Raw genomic sequence first — 17094 nt, forward strand, 5'->3', positions numbered from 1 at the left:
CTTATGCGTGGTAAAAACTGAAAACCAATATTAAACTACCATTGTGCCTTTGAGAAGTCAATTTGTATGTGGTTTACTTCTAAAAAAAATAATAGTGTGGGATGAAAGAGGGGAAACTTGTATGTAATTTATAGCTGTGATATCTTACTTTTCTTCTATTCTACTTAAATCAGAAAAAATGCATTAAAAATCCAGTATGTGGCAGAAGTCCAGTGTTTTAAATAATTTTCTTGTCTGGACCCTGGTGTGTTATTAGTAGAAAAGGAACTGTGCAATAGCAGAGCGGTTGACACGCTGGAGGAAAGGGATGCCATCCAGAGGTACCTGGACAGGCTGGAGAGGCGACACTGTGCAAATCTCATGAAGTTTAACAAGGCCAAGCTCAAGGTCCTGCACATGGGCCAGGGCAATCCCAAGCACAAATATAGGCTGGGCAGAGAATGGGTTGAGGGCAGCCCTGAGAAGGAGGACGTGGGGGCGTTGCTGGATGAGAAGCTCAACATGAGCTGACAATGTGCACTCACAGCTCAGAAGGCCAACTCTGTGCTGGGATGCATCAAAAGAAGCGTGTCCAGCAGATCGAGGGACGTGATTCTGCCCCTTTGCTCTCATGGGACCCCACCTGGAGTACTGCATCCAGCTCTGGAGCCCTCATCATAGGAAAGACATGGACCTGTTGGAGCGGGTCCCGAGGTGGGCCATGAAGATGATCTGAGGGCTGGAGCACCTCTCCTGTGAGGACAGGCTGAGAGAGTTGGAGCTGTTCAGCCTGGAGAAGAGAAGGCTCCGGGGAGATCTTATAGCAGCTTTCCAGTATCTGAAGGGGACCTACAAGAAAGCTGGAGAGGGAAATTTTACTAGGGCATGTAGTGATAGGGTGAGGTGGAACGGCTTCAAACTGGAAGAGGGTAGATTTAGATTAAACATTATTAGGAAGAAATTTTTCACTCTGAGGGTGGTGAGGCACTGGAACAAATTGCCCAGAGAAGCTGTGAATGCCCCATCCCTTGAAGTGTTCAAGGCCAGGTTGGATGGGGCTTTGAGCAACATGGTCTAGTGGGAGGTGTCCCTGCCCATGGCAAGAGGGTTGGAATGAGAAGGTGTTTAAGGTCCCTTCCAACTCTAGCCATTCTGTGATTCTAATATGAGTTTTTATTTGTATTGCCTCTCTATTTAGAAACAAACAAGTTATTTTTATGGTTATCGCAATAAAGATCTATTATGTATAATATTGTAGAGTCAGTTTTAAATACCTGTCAATGGGTCAAAAATACTTTCAAATAATACAGTACAATCTTGCTGCAGTTTTTTAAGTTATTTTTTTTTTAAATAATGATTTCTGTTTTGTTTTCTGAGGATACTAATTAGGTTATGTGTAAAGAAAAGCTTCCTTCTATAATCTACCATGTAAATAGCACTTATGCATTTTGTAATATGAAGCTGATTAATACTAGTGTTGTAATTATTTTTCTTTCCTCCTTTCCTCCTAGTCGTTTAAAAGAAGATTTTTCCACTTAATCCAACTTGGTGATGGATCCTATAATCTCAATTTCTACAAAGATGAAAAAATTTCAAAAGAACCTAAAGGATCAATATTTCTAGATTCATGCATGGGAGTCGTTCAGGTAATTACAAATATTCTGCCTATTCTTCAGTTAATTCTGTATTTGATCGCAAATGATTTTTTTTTTAAATACAGATAACTTGTCAGGTGTAGATAAATACATATTATACAGAGAAACAATTAGACATGCTGCATCTTGCAAAAACAGTGAACGAGATTTTAAAGGGCAGGAGGCTGAATTTTAAAAATCTTTCTGAAAAGAACATAAATTACTAGTTGATGTCAAGTATTTATTAAAAATATCAAACAAAATTTTAAGGCAAACACAGAAAACCCTCCCAACTTTAAATCATGGTAAAGTATTGACAGCATAAAATTAAAGTTCATTTCAGTTACATTTTGTGCTTACATGAGCTGTAAAATGTTTTGCATAGCTTCTTGTGTGGGATTTTTGTTGTGGGAATTGTATTAGATTCAATCACCCTTCCAGATGCTTCCATTTGACCTTTATAATGTTACTTTTATGTGCTTTTCTTTATTTTAAAAAGTTAAGGGCGTTGGTAAAATGTTTGTCTGTAACAAGTGCCAAAGAAAAGATTATTTTCTTTTCTTGTGATTCTGTTATGTATTTACAGTACAGCATGTAACTGTTTTGTTAGGCACAGCATACCTGGAAAAAGCTCTTGGGTTTCAGAGTTTTGTTAACTTGGATAGAAATAGGCAAAGTTTAATAAAAATGTATTTCTTAAATAATATTTTTTTGAGTAGAAAGTTGTTTGAAGACTTATGCAGAGAGATACAACAGCTTTACAGAGGATTATTTTTTCCAAATATTGTAATAATGTTTTTGGATACACATTTAATAGATACTTTGCATGGAAAATCTTGTAACTGTAATAAATTTAGTCATATTGCAAGTTCTGTATACGGATTTACACAAATTGTTTTGCCTTAGGGGTACAATTCTGGCCAACTCCACTGAAATTAATTTGATTTGTGTTTTTAAAACAAATCAACAAACAAAGCAGTGGTTCCTAAACACAGTTGTAGGCTTTGTCTTACACTTGAAATGTGTCTATCCTTCTGCTCCTCAGCTTCCTCTGCTTTGGCACTCCTCTCTCTGATAATACAAATTCTCCATCTTCTGGGCTGTTTCTGTCCCCTTTTGTTTCCCATTTAAGAGATGGCTTGTTTCTCACAGGTTCTCAGCCTGTGACTCTGGTACAGACTATTGTGAGCACTACAATATTAATTAACATCATCAGAACACATTAAGATTTTCGGAAGTTATAAACGAAGGAAACGCACTGCAACAAAGGGGACTGCTAAGTCCTGCAGCTGGGGGGAACAACCCCAGCCACCAGGCCAAGCTGGACAGGCCACTCAGCTGGAAAGCAGTTGGCAGAAATGGACCTGGGTGGGGGTCCTGGTGGACTACACGTTGAAAACGAGCCAGCAATGTGCCCTTGCGGCAAAGGTGGCTAATGGTGTCCTAGGTTGCATTAGGGGGAGTGTTGCCAGCAGGTCAAGGGAGGTGATCCTTCCCCTCTGAACAGCTGAATAGTACTGGTGAGGCCACACCTGGAGTCCCGTGTGCTGTTCTGGGCTCCCCAGTAAAAGAGAGACATGGACATACTGGAAAGCTTGCAGTGAAGGGCTATGAAGATGATGAAAGGACGGAGGATGGAGCATTGCTTCATCCCTGGAAGTGTTCAAGGCCAGGTTGGATGGCACTTTGAGCAACCTAGTTGAGTGGAAGTTGTCCCTGCCCATTGAAGGGGGGTTGGAACTAGATGATCTTGAAGGTCACTTCCAATTCTAACTGTTCCATGATCCCTCCTATGAGGAGAAACTGAGAAAGCTGGGACTGTACAGCCTGGAGAAGAGAAGGCTCAGGGGGATCTCATAAATGTATATAAATACCTGAAGGGAGGGTGCAAAGAGGACACAGCCAGGCTGTGCTCAGTGGTGCCCAGTGACAGGACAGGAGGCAATGGGCACAAACTGAAACACAGGAGGTTCCCTTTGAACATCAGGAAATGCTTTTTCACTGTGAGGGTGACTGAGCACTGGCACAGGTTGCCCAGGGAGGTTGTGGAGTCTCCATCCTTGGCGATATTCAAAAGCCATCTGAACATGGTTGTGGGCGACCAGTTGTGGGTGGCTCTGCTTGAGCAGGGGAGTTGTACCAGATGACCTCCAGAGGTTCCTTCCAACCTCTAACCATTCTGTGATTGAATTTTTTTTTTTTAATCCTGAAAATGCCCTTTTTTCTAAATCATCTTTTCATGAAGTACTGTTCCATACTTTCTGTTCCATCAGTTCAATTCAGGTAACCTGACATTTCCTCAGACTTTGTCAGAAGCTTTTTATTTTTAATTTTTTTAATTACTGTTCCTTTGTTCTACTGCAAGTAAGGTTTTGGGGTGATACAGTTGTCTTTAAGTAAAACTGTACTTTGGATGCTTAAGGTTTATAGTTGGGTTGTGTCTTGAACAGTATAATGTATTCTACAGTACCATCAGTGTTCATCTTGGCATCCGTATATTGAGGCTTTTCTGCATCAGAGAGAAGTGCAGTCACGTAATGTATGCAGTGTACATATTCACACATATAGTCATATGTATAGAAGAGAGACATGGTTGCTCTAATTCACTGATTTGTTAAAACCTGTGTCAAGGTTTTATGCTGTGAATATTAAAGGTTACTGTTCTTAAGATTTTTTTTGTTTGCTTCAGTACTGATTTTAGTTGGTAAGACTACCTTAGATCTGTAGTCTGTACATTTGTTTGTATCCTCCTTAACTGAAACTTATCTTTGGGTAGAAAACTGACTGTTTTGCCAACCAGTAGTTAGTCTGCTAATTGAAAAATCTGAGGTATGACAAAACTAAAAGGTAATTTAGCATTTAATTTAACTTAAAACAAACAAACAAACAACCCCCCCAACTATGAAGTCTGTCTTATTGTTTATTGTGATGTTTATCTAATGAATTTATCAATTTTTTAAATTAAATTGATGATAATACAGAATTTTCATTTAAGACTTGTGAATTCATTCCAAGGAGCACACGTCAAGCTAAGTAGCATTTGAAGCCTTGATTTAAATTGTGCAAAAAGGATGACAGTAATGGTTGAGGAACAAAGGATATCTAAAAGACTAGCAATATCAGGGCAGTCAGGATTGGGGTTAGTTATTATTTAACCTCCAGTATAAAATCCCAATGTGCAAATGATTCTTACTCAAATATGAATAGTTTTATGCTTTTTTCTATCAGTACAGCTTAGCTTCACTTTGAGATGATCTGAGTACATAAAGACTTGATATTTGGAAATCAGATTTTTTTGTTTTTTAAAAATTATTACAAGCAGAATGATGAGGGGAAACTGTTATTTTTCATACTTCCACTTGTTGCAGCGTTACAAAGAACTTCAAAAGGTCAAATGTCAGAGAGGAAACTGTAATTATAATACACTTCAAAATATCGAAACATATATTTTTGTTAAAAGATCTGAAATACATGTAACTTCCTTTGATTGCGAGTTGACAGTAAGTAAAGATATTATAAAGATCTTTTATTTCCTTATAGAACAATAAAGTCAGACGTTTTGCATTCGAGCTCAAGATGCAAGACAAGAGTAGTTACCTTTTAGCTGCAGATAGTGAACTTGAAATGGAAGAATGGATAAACACTCTGAACAAAATCCTACAGCTTAACTTTGAGGCTGCAATGCAAGAAAAAAGAAATGGAGAGTCTCACGAAGGTAAGCAGGGTTTCTAGCAATGCTAATACGGTTATGTGATGTCTGCATACATGCATTTGGAAAGAATGGCTTTATTACGGCTAAAATTTTTGGGTTTTTTTCATGATAAAAATTATAGGCCTTCTCACTGTTTGAACTGATGAGAGTTTTGACCTTTTGGCATAGCACTGTTCTGTATTGATTCCAATTGGCTTAAGTCCAGAAGAGAATAATGAGACTGATCTGAAGTCTACAAAAATAGAACCCACAATGAAAACGCTGGACCGAAGCAGTTTAAGGAAAAGAGAAAACTTAGGAGGGACTTGTTTTGAAATGTGTAAAATGCTGCTGAAAATGGAATAATCTGTTCTGTGGTGACTGTAGGTAGAAGGATAGGAAATTGTGGTTGCAGTGAGGGACTTTAAATTTAGATGTAACTCCCTTGAGCACAAATATTTCCCTAAAGTACTAAAATAGATTGCTTGGGTGTAGAGTCTTTTCTGAATAGGTAAGACAGATGTCTAAGGAATGTGATGTACGTATAGTTGGTGGCAAAAGGGCAGTCTAGGGATGTCCTCTTGTGCATTTTTCCTCTTGAGAGCGGATGGGGAAGGCAACTGGTATGAGACCAAGCATATGCATATCCAGAAGAACCCGGAAGATATTATAGAAGGTTGTTCCGCTTATAAATAGCACACTATACCAAAGGGATCATTAGAGTTTAAAAGTAGATATCACTGTCTTTGGTGAAGATTGCCAGAATTCAACATGATGTGTGTAACAAAAGCAAATCGGAAAAAGAAGCCTGTAGCTCTGTGAAAGACATTTTAGTCAGTGGTCCCCAATTGACCTTAGAACTGCAAGATGCTTATAGCTAACTGAATGGTTGCTTTGTAAATCCAGTAACCATTGGAAAGTGGAGCTGGGAACTTAATGAACAGAGGGAACTTGTTTTGAAATCAAATTTCAATGCATACTGGAAAGCATAATGTAAATTTGTGCATTAAGTATCCCCTTTCCCTGTGCAGATATCAAAATTAATATTAAAGCTATTTTCTAGGTGACTTTAGAAACAACTGCTACTTTACCAATTTATGTAACTGGTTACATCCTCCAAGAAATGACTGCATCACAATGATGGAGTTTTCCATTACCTGTTTATGTTAACAACTGTCATTCCTGAGGGGGTAGGAGTTGTTTTTTTTTTTTTTAAATACAACGAACCAGAAATAATTTTGCTATGGAGTTTTGTGAGTAGCTTGGGGTTTTTGTTGTTGGTTGTTTTTATTAATTTTTTTTTAAATGTGGTTTTATAATTTCAGATGATGAACAAAGCAAAATGGAAAGCTCATCAAGTAGTTTTGACAACTACTATCCTGAAATTGCCAAGGTAATATATAATGTAAACGCGAACTCAGGTTATAAAGTACTAAACATAAACTTAGCGACATGAACTTTCAGTAACGGTAAGGTATTGGCTTCCAGCTTCCAGTCAGTTTGTGGTGCTTTGAAAGCTCAGAAGATCTTTCGTGAATAGATGAGCTTCTTCATTTTCATTTATTGAGCTTCTTTATTTTCTGCTTTTGGGAGCAAACTAGCTACTGTCTTAAACTTGCTTATATACGTTTTGACATGCTGTTTAAAAGCAGCATGTTTTATTAGTTTGTTGTATATTGCATATTTTGTGTTGTTTTATTGCATGCAGGTACGTGCTAGAGTATTTCTGTAGATGTCTACTTATACTAAAGGCAAGTTTTATTTTTATAGTTAGAAGTCCAGAGGGGCTTAATAGCAGTGACGATGGGAATGTATTTTAAGATGCTTGTGTTTGTAACGAGCTGGCAAGTTCAGGGATACTTTCTGTATTGCCCTAGCTGTTGCTTTTCAATTTTATGTTTACGTAGGTGCGGTAGAAATAGAAATAAGAATAAAATAAAATAGAAATAAATAGAAAATAACAGTAACTCTCCCTCAGCTCATTTGCAGACTTTATTTTAGTTAAATCACTGTGTTGCAATAAGTTTCATGAGTTCTCTAAGGAAGAAGTTTTTGTTAAATCACCTAAGGACTGGAGCTGGTGACCTTTTTTTATTGAAGCTGCAGAATCCAAACTCCTTCCTGTGACTTCCTTACTCTTTCTTCTGTGTGGTACAGCCTGCAGTCTTAAAACTTTTCTGCTTGACCGTGCTCTGGAATGCTCTCCCCTTCTTTTCTGAGGATCTGTCTGACCTAGTAGCTACTCCTGAAGGGAGTGCAGCTTATAAACTGAGAACAAGCAGTAAAACAAATTCTATTACAATAGCTAACATATCAAAAGCTCCAGTCAGAATAGATTAACAGGTTTTTAGCACCCAAATTGATTGGCTGACTTAATTCTTTCTGTTACTGCTTTGTAATCAACTTAGCACATGTACACAAAAAGCTATTATGTGATAATCTAACTCCAGCTACAGCTGTATTTGGAAATTAATTTGGACTGTGGTGCATACAATCAAGCTTTCCTTGGAATAGCTGTAAGCATCAAACAGCATACTTACATGGAGCTATGAAAATTTATTTCAGAAAGAGATATAAAATTAGATGCTCTTTTTGTATGGAAGATTTAAAGGTCTCTTCCAATCAAAATGATTCAATGATTTTTCTTTCTGTATAGTCAGAGTTATCGGAATGCTTAGGTTCCATGTGACTTCCAGAGGGGACTTTTATTCAGGGCTTATGATTTATTTATATTATTTATTCAGGTTTTAGTACTACAAATGCTGCTTCCCGTTTCCATAACCTTCTGATCAGAAGCATGCAGCTCTTTAAGCTAGGTGTTTTTCTAACATGTTATTTTTCTCAGCTCTTATGCACTGGATTCTTTTATTCCATGGTTATAACCCATTTACATTTCTGTTTCCTTCAAAATAAGTTTTTCAGTTTCCCCATTCTAGTTCATGTTTACGAAATACTACCTTTCAAAATAATTTCCTCTAATGTATTTTCTAGCCTTTCTTCCCTGAGGAGAAGTACAGGGAATGCCCATTTGCATTAGTACACTGTTTGTGCCTTAACTTGATTACTTTACATAAAAGCTGTTTGTTTTGAGGATTTTTTTTGTCCTCTATTCTTTCTTGCATTGGCTGTTCAGCTGTTATTTGGGTTTGGTTCTTTTTTCCTCAGTGGAAGGCTTACAAGGCATTGAGCCTTCTTTTAGCAGAGTTTATAGTTGCTCTATTATTTTTGTTGGTTCTGGGAGAAGATTTTCACAATAGTTGACCTCCTATCCTTATGCGGAAAGAAAAATTCCTTCAGGGGTGATTGTAGAGCACCTGACAATAGAGGGGAAAAAACAGTCTTCCTAGGAAAGGTTTAACCCTTGTGAGTACATCTGCAAGCCTTCGTTTTTCTATAAACAGCTATTAGTTTATAACGTAAACTAAATAAGATGGTATTGTGCACTTGAGTGCACAGATGTGCACACGTATATCTCAATCTGTCTGTCCTGCCTACATCTTGTTTCTTTTATCTGTAACTTAAGTACCAAGAGTTAACGTAGGGATTTTGTTGTTTTGTTGGTTTTTTGTTTGTTTGTTTTTTAATCTTCAGAGAAAACAAATTTGACCTCTTTCTTAAATAACTATGTGACTGTCATGATCAGTGTGCCCAGGTACCTCCTGAACCATTATGGGTCCCAGTATTCCTTGAGGTAGGAAAACATTGTCCCTGTTTTATCAATGAGGAAATGGAATTACAGAGTCACTGCTGTGCTGTAGACAGAGTTGATTAGTACGTACGCTTTCAGTTCCTGACTTCTGACTGACTGCCCCATGTCTGTTAGTCAAAAATGCATATTTTTGTCTTGTCTTTAGTGCACAAAATGCCAAAGAATCTAAAACTATTCAAGATGCTTTAGCTGAAACAGTTGCTGTCTTGCTCCTATGACTAGATCATCTTCCTCTTCAGTTCTTGCCACTATTCCCTTTCCAAAATATACATTCAACCTTCTTGCCATCTTTAAACTTCTTCACAGTTTAGTCCTGTATTTCTCAATCATTCCAGCTGTTGAACAAGCAAAATCTGCCAGTACTCTGTTGGTATCAAGTGCCTAGGTAGTGTCTTTTACAGCAACTCTTGTCTTTTCTCTTGTGTGTGTTAAAGGTAACAAAATAAAGTAAATGAAATCTATTAGAAGCTCAAAATCACACGTCAGAAGTTCCTCTTCTGTAATGCATCCTTTAAGTCAAATTCTTATTATTATAATTATCAGCATAAAATAGCATTTTGAGCTCTTAGAGCTGATGGGGTTTTGGTGTTTGTTTTTTTTTTTTTTTTTGTGTGTGTGTTTTTTTTTTTTCTTTTTTCTTGCTACATAGTAGGAGTTTCTTCAGCTGCCAGCAAAGCAAATATAGACAGTAGGTCACTTCTAGCTGATGGTCAGTGAAGTGCATTCTGGGTTGGTAACTTCCTATAACCCATACAGGCTAATGCAAAAATAGACACCTGTCTGTAACATAATACTTTGTATCCCTGTTTAGCCAGCTACTATTTTGGGAATGACAACTCTCCTACATGGGTAATTTTGGCACATGCATATGTCCATTTGTCATGTGCCATGACTTTAAAAACCATAGAATACTCTTTAAATAATACCTTTTTTTTTTTTAAAAGTAATCTATGTGTACCATCAGTTTTCACATTCTGTTTTGTTCCACTTTACTTTTGTTTTACCATTAATAGGTAGGTATCCACAAATCCCAGGCAGGATCAGTGTGCAGTGTACTCTGGAAAGTAACTGTTAAATGTAAGGGTTTTATCTTTTGGAAGTTTTTTGGATTTCTCCATCTACCCACAGGAAAACCACTTCTTTGGCAGTAGAACTCAAGAAAAGAAAGGGAAAAAAAAAACAACAACAAAACCAAAAACAAGAAAAAAGACAGCTATGATGGTGTTTCTTAATTTAGGAAACCTTTTGTTTCCTGAGCAATCTTATGGTCTCAGGATAGCTCTGAGCTTTAACCTACATTCAGAGCTCCCCCCCTCCCCCAAAATAGCGTTATGAAAGTTATTGTTTAAGGAGGCAAAGTGCTATATGAGCTACACTGGAGTATACTTCCTGTGAGCTTGGAAGGTTACATGTTGCTGATGTAAGGTTTTGTGTTTCTAGGCCTGGAAAAGCCTTTAGAGGAGAGGAGTCTTCTCTCATTTTTCACTCGGACTTGATGGAGCAATTTAAACTAAGGAGTTTTAAAGCTCAGTTAGGGAGAGAAGAGTGCATGTATTAAAAACATGTAAAGCTATAAACATCACAGAAAAAAGAATGAAATTGAAAACTACTTTAGTTTAATAGTGTGATATTAAGACTTTCTTTCTTATTTTGAACAGAGTACCAGAGAAGCAGAAATCAAGTTGAAAAGTGAAAGCAGAGTTAAACTTTTTGCTTTGGATCCAGATGCACAGGTTAGACTTTTTACAAGGTAGCTTGTTACTTTATTTTATGTTAATCCTTTTGAGATGAAAAACAACTTACCTTAACTTTTCTTTTCTCTTTTTAAAGAAACTTGACTTTTCTGGTATTGAACCAGAAGTGAAGCCATTTGAAGAGAAGTTTGGAAAAAAAATTCTTGTGAAGTGTAACGATTTATCTTTTAATTTGCAAAGCTGCGTTGCAGAAAATGAAGAAGGACCAACAACAAATGTAAATAATTAATTATTTTCTGTTAATATGGTAATGAATGTCTTAATATTTTGTTGGCACTTCTTAATGTCAGGATTTCCTTGCTGTGATTAAGAAACTTATATTGTGGGTTTTTTTTATACTCCTTTAAATCAAAATGAGAGCCTAAATCCTACAAAAAGTAACTTTGCTACTAATCTTTTTGTTGTGTTGTAGAAAGTGGAATTTTTCTTTTACTGTTTTTTACATCTTGTCAGTAATATCTAGAGTGATGGCCATGTGTAAATGTTTATAAAAATGTTACTCATCTTCCTTTCATACATATTTTTTACAGTAATATAGATGCCAGCAATGACACTTGATTCTTTTTTTGAATGTCTAGGTAGAACCTTTCTTTGTCACATTATCACTGTTTGATATAAAAAACAACCGGAAAATTTCAGCAGATTTCCATGTTGATTTGAACCACACCTCAGTAAGGCACATGATATCCAGTGCATCTCAACAAATGATGAATGGCAGTGGTGATAGCTTACACAGAATTCAAGACGTTCATGAAACTGTGTTACAATATCCAAAGCAGGTAAGAACTAGTAACGTAAAGAATTAGTAGGATTTTGGATACAAGTAGAGAGTTTTCCTACATGCTTCGGATGGCTTTCTATTACGTGATGTAAAATGTATACTCATTTTCCTTTTATATTTATCTCTTGTTTTACTTCTAGGGAATATTCTCAGTCACGTGTCCTCACACTGACATTTTCCTCGTGGCTAGAATAGAAAAAGTATTACAGGGAAGTATTACACATTGTGCTGAACCATATATGAAAAGTTCAGATTCTTTGAAGGTATGTTATCTTCTTCCGTGGCATGGAAAAAGTGCTGAGGCAAGACAGATTGATTTCAAATTAATAAATATCAATAAAAAACTTAGTTCTTTTGTAGGAAATTCAAATAGCTGGATGATTTGATTTAGTAAATTGCAGTTATTACTAGTAACGATTATTAATTGAAATGTTATAGATAAATTCTAACATATTATTGGGAAACTTTTATTTAGCTTTTTATAATCGTGACATAATCCCTAATTTTTATAATGGCTTTAAATAAACTGATTTGACAAAAGAGTATTAGACTTCAATGTGAAAGTTGAGTTGAAAACTGTTAGGCAATGAAATATTAAATATAGGTCAGAAATTAACTGTATGTCTCTCTTAGTTAATGCATCTTATTTACTGTATCGTTGTTAACTTTTCTTTTGTTTCACTTTTTGGTGACCATAGTTTACTGTAACTTTGCACTCTTGCTGTTATTTCCTTCACAGCTATTGAGATCATTAAGCCTCTGTTTTTATGTATAAAATGCTTTGTGGATTTTGATAGCATTCCACATCACTTTTGGAAATAAACCCTTGAAACATCTTAAGTTTACAGGAGTCTAGGATGACATAACATTTTAATGTTTTCTGAAACATATCTACAAGAAGCTTTGTCAGTTGTTGATTCTTTTTTGTCACTGAAGAAATAGAGATTTTATTTTGTTGATATACAGGTGTGCTTAAATAGTTGGACCAGGATACTAAGAGAAGAGGGTTTTCTTTTTAAGCAGTGTCAGCTACTGTTGACATTCTTCCTGTTTTCATCTAGTGAAAGGGAAGAAGGAAGAGTTAACTTTCAGTCTCTGCAGAGGAACAGTGTTCGTTCTTACTGATTTAATGCTGGCTAAGCTACACGTAAAAAACCTGTATTTTTCACTTGGGCTTAATGTAGATCAGACTACCGATTTGCTTTTCCAGGAATGCTTGAGATTTATTTTTTTTTCAGCTATTGTTGGAAAACAGCAGTTTTGTATTTTAGGAGTCTGGTTTTGAAGTGTGTGTGCTGTTACTGACTTAAAACAAACCTGAACTGAGTAACTGATTTTGGTGGTCTTGGGCCTGAGCCACATGGGAAGGTTAAGTAAGCCCAAGTGTTCCTGAATTTGATGCCGAGTGCTAGGCTTGTGTTGCCTTGTACTGCAGGAGTAGCCATGGCTGTATTAACTTGTGCCGTGCATTTCTGGTATTCATTTGCTTATAATTTTATACAGTTTAACATTTTGGATTTTTTTTTTCTTCTGTTCTTATTCTCTGGGATGACACCATATTAATTTGAAACAAAACAGAACAGTACCTGCTATATAGGCCTTCGTGTGCATCAGTGCAAGTTCCAGTTCCCTGCAGAATCACTACTCTGGACCAAAGAAAAGGGAAAACGGAAGCAGCAAATTCTATAGCCAAGAGATCACTTGTTCTCCCCTTAAACACTGAAAACAGTGAATTGATGATTATTTATCAAGGTTCTGTGCTTCTGAGTGCAATTTCCCCCTTATTACACGAAAGGATAACGGAGAGTTGGCTCAAAAAACACATTAATAGAAATAGCTCTTCATAATGTCAACAGCATAGATAAGGAATGATACTCAGGCAGGTTTACTTGGTGTTTTTTTGCTTCTGGCAAATAATTTTGCTTTATGTAGGCACATAGGAGAAACTGGTTTCTGAAAAAGAGAAGCCCACTGCTATGTCAGGAGCTTCCGCTCAGGTGACCACGCAGCTTGGTGTTCAACGTCTCAGACTGGAGGGCTTCTCGCTCTGATTGTTATACATGTTGGTTCTATATAATGACATTGTTGGTTCACTTAAAAGTTAACAAAACCAAAAATTTCAAGTTTTAATGAAAACAAAGTTGCAATGTCTGTACATAAGATTCATGTGATCTTTATACAACTCTTCCCCGTATTCTGTGTGTACTCGTATTACGAGTGTTGCACAGTATTTTACTATTTACTCTGCAGGAATGTGTTCTGATATATAGAGTGGGTGGTGAATAGGGGGGCAAGTGTTGGTGGGGAAGTGTTTTTACCTGGAGTCACAATTTTGTCTTAAAAACAAGTTTAGTTTTGCTCTAGATTTCGTATGAGTTTTGTACATAATAATTTTTTCTTAATTAAATATGTATTACTGGGAGTGTAGAAGGATCTGTGTTTTCATCCGTGAAATGCTGTGAAATCAGCAGGCCCTGCTTAACCTGAAATGAATTGTTAAAAGGTATTTTTATTTGTCTTTCACTAGCATACTTAGGATTAATATTCTAAAAAAGATTTTCCAATTCATAACAGTACACAAGAAAAAAATATATATTGACACTAATGGTACAAAAAATGTCGCTTTTAAAACATGACTCTTTCTTATGTCCCTTGAGGTTGCACAGAAAGTTTTGAAGAACGCAAAGCAGGCATGCCAGAGATTAGGTCAATATAGAATGCCTTTTGCCTGGGCAGCTAGGTAAGGACAGATCTTGTCAATCTGTATTTTTCCCTAACTTTTCTTTAACAATATTTTCTGCATCTCATTTCTTGTAAAACTTAATATGCTATTTAAATTATTTCTTGTTTTGCTTTCATTTACCCAAAGATTTCTGACAAACTTACACTTCAGCTTTGCAGTAGGAAAAAAAGTTGTAAACATTCACTATATTATTAGTCAAACCATTGAATATTGCCAACTGTTTTCTGTTGTCAATATTTTTTATTTTACTAAGAATGAAGTTGTTCACACTTGATTTGTTAGAATGAGCTATTCATATGTTAAAAATCACCTACAATGACAAGAGTATTAAATGCTTAATATGAAGGATGGTGCAGTATTTTCTAATTTGTAGTAAAGAAATTTCCTAAAGTGAATTTCAACACTTTCATAAACTCAGCTGAAAGCAAGATTTTCACTTTCAGGACGCTGTTTAAAGATGCCTCAGGAACCCTGGACAAAAATGCAAGATTTTCTCCTCTCTTCAGACAAGACAGTAATAAACTTTCAAATGAAGATATGCTGAAATTGTTAGCAGATTTCAGGAAGTAAGTCTAATTTGCCCACTTTAAAAAACAAAAACAAACCAACCACACTCTAACACCTTCTCCCCTTCCTCCAAGCCCCGCCATTTTTTGTTATGGTCTTGAAGTGGAGCATATTATCTTTTGATATATGTATTTATATGTTTTTAATTTCAAATGTAGAATTTGTATAAATATAATCAAAGCCTTCATCCAAGCTACACATCTTTTCTTTGCAGTGTTCAGGGGCTACAAGCAGGACTGAAATATTATGGCATGTCTAACATCCAGTAAGCATCATATCCTGAAGTAGCTCTGTGTTAGGAGTTGTGCTTGCATGATATACTCTTCTGGTTCTCAGAGGAAAACAAGTATGAGCATAAATCGTATATTCACTGACCTTGGACAGAAAATGTTAGTGCTCAGGGAAAGGAATTCCAGCCAGTATCCAGTCCACCTTCCTTGGGAGTGTATGTGGCTCAGCATGCCTTAAGTAACAGAACACTGTTTATTCTTTCTTGCAAAGTATGCCTAAAGACTGCATCACTTTGGGTGCAAGGCTTAAGAATCTCTTACTGACAGATGACCCTATTAATAAATCAGTTTTAATCCCCTTTCTTATTAAATAGGATGTAAAAGAATAGAACAATCTTTGCTGCTTCGCAAAAGCATTTTCACTTCTGTTATGGTACAGTTATCTGGAGTTGTATTAATTTGAAAAATGACTAATCACAAAAGGCTTGGGCTATAGTTTATTTTATTCTTGCTTGCCAAATTTGATAAGGAGATGAGGTTTGTAATAGACATTATGATTCCATTTTAGCAAGCTGCTTAAAGCTTCATTGAAGTTTACATAGCATTGAAATTGCTGTGTACTGATATTCCTGGCCATAAACAGTATTATTGAAACTGAAATTAATATAGTAAATTAGCCTGCCACATCACTTTACTTTGTGAGTTAACGAAATGCTTTTGCTTATTTCAGCATCCTGCTTGTGGAATTGTGTGCAGTAATTCACAGGAATTTTAATAAGAAAGAGATTGTAATTTCTAAGGCTTAGCTATTGGAATTAGAATCCAGACTCCAACCAGAAAAAGTTGCTTGCTTCACAGTACATTTTGGGAAAATATTGCATTTACTGCCTCTGCAATCATTTTTAAAAAAATCGTTCTGCTGACTGTCTTTACTATACAGGGTTCTACACTGATGTTTTGACATGGAAAATACTCCTACTTCAAATCATATTTCTGAATTAGCTACATGATAACATCTAAGAAATTTCATAGTAGACTAGTTAATAGTAAATATATTTGCAGGGTGAATTATTACTCTAGAAAAAGGAGGAGGTAGGAAAAAAATTGCTGAGTAGAAGATGCATTTTGTTAACTTACTGATGTCTCTCCCCTTTTACTTTTCCTCCAAGTTTACTCCATTACCGTAAGTGCTTATCATTGGCCATTGAGATTTAAAAAGCTTACTTAGAGGTCCCATCTTTGCTGCAAATGATACTGAGTTATTACATGGCAAACAAAACCTATCTTTAACAAAGGCTTTCATTTTGATTTAAAGAAAGAAAAACATCATGCTTTTTTCTTAACCTTTTCCACATGCATGAATAAAGCCTTACTTTTTTTTGAGAATTTAAAGAGGAAAACTGTGAAACTAGGCAAAAAGCAAGACCAGATCAGTCATCCACCCCCAAGTCACCTTTCCTCTCATACTTTCAGGATATTACTTTTGCCTCTGTTTCCTATTATCTCTTTTCTCAGGCATCTGATAGTTTTGCACATAGACTGACTTTGAGGTTTCTTTCCTTCCTATAGACCTGAAAAGATGGCCAAACTTCCTGTTATTTTAGGAAATCTGGATGTTACAATTGATAATCTGTCACCAGATTTTCCAAGTAAGTATTAATAAACACTGTTAAACAGACATTCAGGCTTTTTCTCTTCAGTTTTTTATTGTTTTTTTTTATGTATTTTCAGATTATGTTAACTCATCATACATTCCCATGAAACAGTTTGAAAACAGTACCAAGACACTAATAACATTTGAAATAGAGGAATTTGTTCCATGTATACCGAAATACACTCAGCCTTTCACTATCTACAACAATCATCTTTATGTTTATCCAAAGCACTTGAAATATGACAGTCAAAAGTCTTTTGCAAAGGTAAGTACAGGAAAATTGTACATTCTTCTTTCTCAGGTTTGGTTAAGATTGTTTACGTATTATATTTCTGTTCTGATCCTTATGATT

At 36.0% G+C, this 17094-nt stretch overlaps 1 protein-coding gene across 1 annotated transcript in view; it reads left to right on the top strand.

Moving 5' to 3' along the window:
* Window positions 1-17094, top strand: part of DOCK9 (dedicator of cytokinesis 9) — a 110886-nt gene that overhangs the window by 24324 nt on the left and 69468 nt on the right. Inside the window, exons 7-17 of the mRNA XM_082484944.1 lie at window positions 1491-1625; window positions 5154-5328; window positions 6630-6697; window positions 10672-10746; window positions 10844-10984; window positions 11346-11546; window positions 11689-11811; window positions 14206-14288; window positions 14735-14857; window positions 16658-16737; window positions 16820-17007. Coding sequence (XP_082341070.1) covers window positions 1491-1625; window positions 5154-5328; window positions 6630-6697; window positions 10672-10746; window positions 10844-10984; window positions 11346-11546; window positions 11689-11811; window positions 14206-14288; window positions 14735-14857; window positions 16658-16737; window positions 16820-17007 — 1392 coding nt within the window. The remainder of the gene's footprint in view (window positions 1-1490; window positions 1626-5153; window positions 5329-6629; window positions 6698-10671; window positions 10747-10843; window positions 10985-11345; window positions 11547-11688; window positions 11812-14205; window positions 14289-14734; window positions 14858-16657; window positions 16738-16819; window positions 17008-17094) is intronic.

Source organism: Vanellus vanellus (genome assembly GCF_965231255.1).
Source record: "Vanellus vanellus genome assembly, chromosome: 1".
Lineage (NCBI taxonomy): Eukaryota > Metazoa > Chordata > Aves > Charadriiformes > Charadriidae > Vanellus > Vanellus vanellus.